The 6,451-nt window shown below is 42.2% G+C and overlaps 1 protein-coding gene across 2 annotated transcripts in view; it reads left to right on the top strand.

The window, feature by feature from the left end:
- Positions 1 to 6,451, top strand: part of SPOCK1 (sparc/osteonectin, cwcv and kazal-like domains proteoglycan (testican) 1) — a 959,407-nt gene that overhangs the window by 579,935 nt on the left and 373,021 nt on the right. For both annotated transcript variants that reach the window (XM_006866101.1, XM_006866100.1), the window contains exon 4: positions 2,653 to 2,767. In XM_006866101.1, coding sequence (XP_006866163.1) covers positions 2,653 to 2,767 — 115 coding nt within the window. The remainder of the gene's footprint in view (positions 1 to 2,652; positions 2,768 to 6,451) is intronic.

Below are 6,451 nucleotides of genomic sequence, written 5' to 3'. Positions count from 1 at the left end.
AATTGCCATCGAGTCGATTCCTACCCATAGTGATCCTGTATAGGGTTTCCAAGGAGCGGCTGGTGAGCTTGAACCACTGACATTGCAGTTCAAACTCCTTTGCAGTCTGACGCATTAACCCACAGTGCCACAACAGGACTCCAGTTCTACATGGTAGTCACTAAGAAATAGTAAGTAATCTTATTATATATTTCACATAAGAAGAAACTGGGGACTAGAAAGGTTAGTTAAAAGCAGAGTCAGGATACAAACACAGAACCTCTGGGCTAAGAGTCTGCTCTTACTTACATACTGTACTCTGCTGACTTGTTTTCCCTGTGCTTGCACTATTCATCCAGACCAGGTCTGTGGCTATTTGGACAATGCATGTTTCTGAAATTGACTGAAGAAGCAAAACAAAACAAAAAGCACAGCAGCATAGCTTATGGTCTGCCACGTATAACTACTGATTTGGACACCCATCATTGTAGGTCATCATATGATTCTCTGAGTCAAAGCCACTGAAATGGAAAGTATAAGAGCTGTCCATGGTAGTTGGAGCTTTGGAAAATGCTTCACTTGGTAATCGTGTCAGGGGCTACCATTGATCTGATCTTCAAATTTCTTGACAATCATAAGATTTTTACTTCATTTTAGGGTATGGTGGAAGTATAAGAAGTGACAGTAAATGGCAGGTATGATCGGCAATAATGATAGTCTGGTAATCATTCTTAATAGTTGGCTCAAGTTTGAGGATATATGTATACCTTTGGGTCATCTGGAAGACTTTTGGAAAGTAAGTCAGAGTTGGCTATGATATAGTCTCAGGCATGAGGACACATGGCACAAAGGGAAGTTCACTGACCTGAGACTTAACTAACATTCTGGGCTCTTATGTGGATGTCCCAGGAACCAAGAGGATGCCACCTGAGAATAGGAAATTCTTACTTGTAGCTTCTAGAAGGCTCAGCCTTGTAGGATTGTGAGGGGAGACACATGCGCCTTTGACATGTGTCTCCCAGAGATAGACCTTAACTTCAGAGATTTGAGTGAATGTCTTATCCCTGGAGTTTCAATCAGCCTCACTTTTACCTTGCAACCTGCGCCCTTCTGTCAGCCTCCAGGTGGCTGGGCACATCCCTTGGGAAGTGAGTTCTGCCAGGTGTCTCCCCTGGGACCAGGATCTGGGTCTTGCTGCTCTCCTGATTGGCCTGAAAATGACCCTGCTTTCTGTGTACAGTGAACAGGTCCCCACTATGCTGAAGCCGCAGTAGCAAGGGAGTCTGTTTGAGTTGTTCAAGCATAAGAAATGCCTTTGGTTGTTATATGTTCAGACCTCCGGAAGAATTCCCAGCAGCCAACTGAAGAAAATGGTGTTCAGATCTTGGGCCTGGAATGGAATGTGAGGAATCATGTCTTCCTCTAAGTGTGGTTGGAGTCACAGAAGCTGAGAAACCCAGAGGGTGACAGGACAGTAGGGTTTCCTATAGCAATTTTGCTACCCCTGCTTAGAATGCCAATTTGTTTAACCAAATGTTTGTGTGGGGAGTCTTGGGGAAAAATCACCTCCCCAGGCTGTGTAAAACAGTTATGAGAGATTTACTGCCTAATAGACTTAGGCCCTAGAGCTGGGAGATGGCACAATTGCTTTTGTTTCACAGAGAATCCTCTGAGGTCTCTTTGCCAGCGATGAGCGTGTGCACCTCTGCATGCACAGTGTGCACTGTAACCAGGGGTTTACTGCTCAGCCTCTTCTAGAAAACGAGACACTATACAGGGTACTATCTTTCAGGACCCTTTCTGGAGTTATTTGTTAGAATTAACTTTTCTCCTTTCTTACTATCCCCACCCACAAAGGCACATTTGATAGTCAGACTGATCAGGTTACGATTGCCCAAAAGTGTCTTGCTGCCTTTGCTCAGGCTGCCTCCTCTGCCTTGATTTTCTTTCCATCCTTTGTGTCTTTTCAAAATTCTGTCGACCCTTCAGCTTCCAATTCACGTACTGATGCTTCACTAATCCTTGCCCTAAAATTGATCTCTATTTTTTTCCCTCTCCAGCCCTGTTATCATTTTATATGCCCATCAGGAACCTTATCTAATTCAGCTTTATGCAATAAATATTTATGTGCAGGCTTTTCTCCCCTGTTGGTTACATTGTAACTTTGTGTGGCAAAAAAACTCTTGTGCATCTTGAAGTTCTTTACAAAACTTAAAATAGACTTCTGCATACAGTTGATGTTTAGTTTATTGAATTGAAGCAAAAAAATTCTGTCCTCAAGGACTTTTTTACATTACAGGATATAAGTAAAATTAAGCACGGATGAAGTCATAAAGCAATAGCAGACAAATAACCAGAGAGATAGCTCTTAGGCCTTGGATCATGTAAGATTCAAAAGGATTTTTAAAAGTAATTCATGACTCAGATGAAGATGCTGAAACTCCCTAAAGCACAAAAGAATCACTGTCCAGATGTTAAAGAAGAATATCTACAATAGGCATAGAATTCCCCTTGCCTTAGGTTTTCATCCCAATCTCCACAAGTCAAAGAAAACTCTGCAGAGTGTAAACATACTGTTGGTTTATTCCCCACTCATTTATTTGTCTAGAAAGAGAAATTACATTACCCTGAAGGTCCTAACCTTCCTCTTTTTTTTTTTCCTTTTTTTCTCAGCCCTTGACCCATCCAAAGACCCCTGCCTGAAGGTGAAATGCAGCCCTCACAAAGTGTGTGTTACCCAGGACTACCAGACCGCCCTCTGTGTCAGCCGCAAGCACCTGCTCCCCAGGTAAGTCAGGAAGGGAGGTGTCTGGAGGCTGGGAGATATTGTCAGATCAGGCTTGCCAAATCTCTGACTGGGGGACATAGGGCTGAGGGACAGCATAGTGTTATATCACTTTTTTATACTGCGTCTGAGTCTGAGTTCCGGCTATGATACGAATCTCAGCTCCTAAAACACAGATGTGCAAATAATTTTGATGTCATTATTTTATTTAAATCAATTTTATTCTGACCCTGATACCGTATTTCAACAGGTAAGCAGAATATCCCTGTTGTTCGTTATTGGGGCAGCTTCTCACAGAGTGACCCTTGTTGTTGTTGTTGTTAAGTGCCACGGAGTCGGTTCCCACCCATAGTGACCCTGCATAGGGTTTCCAAGGAGGGACTGGTGAGCTTGAACCACTGACCTTGCAGTTCAAACAGCTTTGCACTCTGGCGCATTAACCCACAATGCCATACCAGAACTCCAGAGTGACCTTAGGATCCTATAAACTAATAGCTAGGAAAATGAGGGCTGAACTTTCAGGGTCCTGATTAGCACTGTCATCCTCATTGAGATGGTCCCTTGAAGTCTGGGGTTCTCTGTCTCCATATCTTTGTAGAGTGCAGTGTGCATGCCTGGTTCTGTGCCCTGCTTTTTGGCTTGGCATCACCAGGCACACCATATCACTATTGCCTCTGAGAACCTGTCTTGCTATCTTCTCTGGGCATGACATCTGATGTCCCCCTGCTTCCCAACCCAGGAGGAAATCTCCTTCCTCCTCTTCTTCCTCTTCCCCTTCCTTAAAAGGCTTACTCCCCTATCTGTTGTTTTAAACAACAAAACACCATTAAAAAAAAAATCCAAACCCTTTCAAGTTGATTTCAATTCATAGCAATCTCATAGGACAGAGAGTAGAACTGTCTCATAGGGTTTCAATGATGTAAATCTTTACAGAAGCAGACTGCCTCATCTTTCTCCTGCTGAGTGGCTCATGAGCTCGAACCACTGACCTTTTGGTTGGCAGCCCAATGCTTAAACCACAGCCCCACCTGGTGTCTTTCCAGTGGGTTTAAGCTCCTAGAAATCATGAAAAGTGCTACTTCTGCTGGTACCCATGCAAAGATACTGGAAGCCAGAAAGTACAAAAGAGGCAGACTTTCTATAAGAATGTTGTGGCTGAAGAAAGACAATCTCAGCATATACTTTGCCCTTACCCCTGTATAACTGAGGGGTGCAACAACAAGGTGTTGGAGTTTTGTGCACTCAACTCTGGGTCTGACAACTTGCTCTGCTATTCATCTGCACTGGGGAGCTTATGTGAGTAAAGCAGCCTTTATGAAATTCAAATCTCAGCTGAAATTGGCCTCCCTTCCAGTTGTGCCTATTGGCTACAGTAGGACCTCCTGGTACCTTGCATGATTGTATGTGTCCCTTTCCTTCATTTTCAAAGTGTAAGCACTCTTCTCGGGACAGAGTTTAATGTTCCTTTAATTCCCTGAGGGGTTCCCTCTGAATGTACTTGTGAAACTGCCACCCTTTTCAATTGTGACCCCACAAACAAAACAACACTCATAGTAGGTGGGGTCTGACATTGTATGGCAGACTCCCCGCCCCTGTGTCATATGTGTTCTCTACATATGACTGACACCTGTGGCAGTAGATTTAGCCACTGTAAATTTCATCTGGATCATTTTAAACATTACGTTAAACACATGCAAAGTATTGTGATATAATCTGCTCTTCCCACAGACTGGCTGTTTTCCCACATAGGAAAGCTACATGCCGTCCTGGAACCCTTTAGTGTGTGCCCAGCATTGTGTTCAGTACTATATGTTTGAATTTTTGCAGCTCTTTGGTTAAGTTTATGTCTTTGTTTTCACTCTACAAATGAGGAAACTGAGGAGAGAGAGGCATAGTAATTTGCTTGTATCATAGTTAAGTGGCAGCCATGATTCAAACCCAAGCCCATTGACTCCAAAGCTTATGTTTTTAGTATTATTATATTTGGTCTCTTCATTTGACTTTTCTATGGATATCCATTCATTCATTGTCATTCAACAGAAATGTATTGAATATCTGCTTGTATTAGGCACTAGCTATAGAATTAAACAAGAGACCCTGTTCCAACTCTCAAGGATAATTGACTTCATTTAGGAGTGAGATGTAAAAAAAAAAAAGTGATTCAAGTTTCCTTTTAAGGCATATATTCTCTGAGACTAACCTCAACTTTCTAGCTTCCCATGATTTCTCCCTTTACTGAGTCCTATAATCTCTTTTGCTATAAATACTTAAGTACCCTTTGTGATAATGCTTTAGGTAGTCCAGCCACACGGTCTTACTGTTTTGGTTTGCATGTCTGTTTGTATGTATAAGGAGATGGAGAGTTCATTGCATGGTCCTCATTGCATTGTCCCTCTACTGCTAACACACACACACACACACATACACGTATATATGTATACATACAGAGTGCCTAGACCCATCCTCTGTTCAGAGTAAATACTGGAATAATTTTGGAAATGGATTAGTAGCCACAGGCACAGATGTACTCTCTCTTGACCTCTGTTGTCTATTGTCTGTGGCCTTCTCACTGTTTGGCCTCCTTTTTATTTGACTTTAGCATCCTTCCCCTGAGTCGGAGGTGGACAAGATAGCAGAAAGCAGGTGATATTCAGGACTCTCTGTCACCTCCACCCATGACAAGGATCATTTTCTCTTTTACCTGGATGTTTGGAGCAGAGGGGGAATGCCTGAGAAGCCAAAGAGGTCAGGCTAGGCCTTAGAGTCTGCCTTTGGTTGCACCCTTCTTAGTGGTAACTACAGCCTGCTAGGGCTCATGGGTTCTACCCCTTATTATTAACTATACTTCAAAATGTCCACTACCTGTAAAGCCAAGTCAAGAAAGTCTGATGGCCTGTCTTGGCTACTGTCAGCCACTATCAGAGGGACGGCACAGTTCTGGAAGAGAGGATGGTGGGAGCTTCTGACCACAGCAAGAGAAACTCTCTCCTTTCCTGTCCCTCAGATACATATGCATCACCTCTAGTTTTCTAATGAAATGCAGCCCAACTTTTCCAAGAATTGTCATAGTGTTTGACAAAGTATTCTTGTCTAAAACATAAACATACAGATAATACATAAGACTATTTCTAAGAGGCTTTCAGAAACCTGTAGTCTTTTCCTATGGAAAGCATGGGTAGGAAAGAAGGAAGTGCTTATGAAGTAGGATTTTAGGGGTAAGTGATGAATGACATGTAGAATGGCTGCTATCAATTCCACTGTCTCGTTGAATTCAGAATACAGCCCTTTTGGGACATGATAGACAAAAGCTTTTAGTTGTAAACTCAAATATGTTTAAGAGAAAGGCAGCAACATCACTGGTATTCAGGCATATCAGGTGTAAATGGTGTTTTTTTGGGCATGCCATGTTTCTATGTTGGAAGCACCAACACTTTTTTTTTTATTTTTTTTTTTTATTGTGTTGAAAGCATAATTCACATCTCCTAGTGATCAAAGAATTTTTATTGGCCAAGAGCATGGATTCGATGGCAACTAACAACCACAGTAAAAAAGAAGCATAGATTTTGGAGGAGCCTATTCTGGTGTCAGTTCTCAAGTTGTCTACTTTTGAACTGTATAACCTTAGCAATTTACATCATCTTTTTGAATTTGTACTTCCTCCTCTCAAAAATGGCCTTAATGTATGTT

The sequence above is a fragment of the Chrysochloris asiatica genome, unplaced genomic scaffold (assembly GCF_000296735.1).
Source record: "Chrysochloris asiatica unplaced genomic scaffold, ChrAsi1.0 scaffold00087, whole genome shotgun sequence".
NCBI lineage: Eukaryota > Metazoa > Chordata > Mammalia > Afrosoricida > Chrysochloridae > Chrysochloris > Chrysochloris asiatica.
Note: the sequence above shows the minus strand (reverse complement) of the source record. Positions and strands in the feature narration are given on the sequence as shown.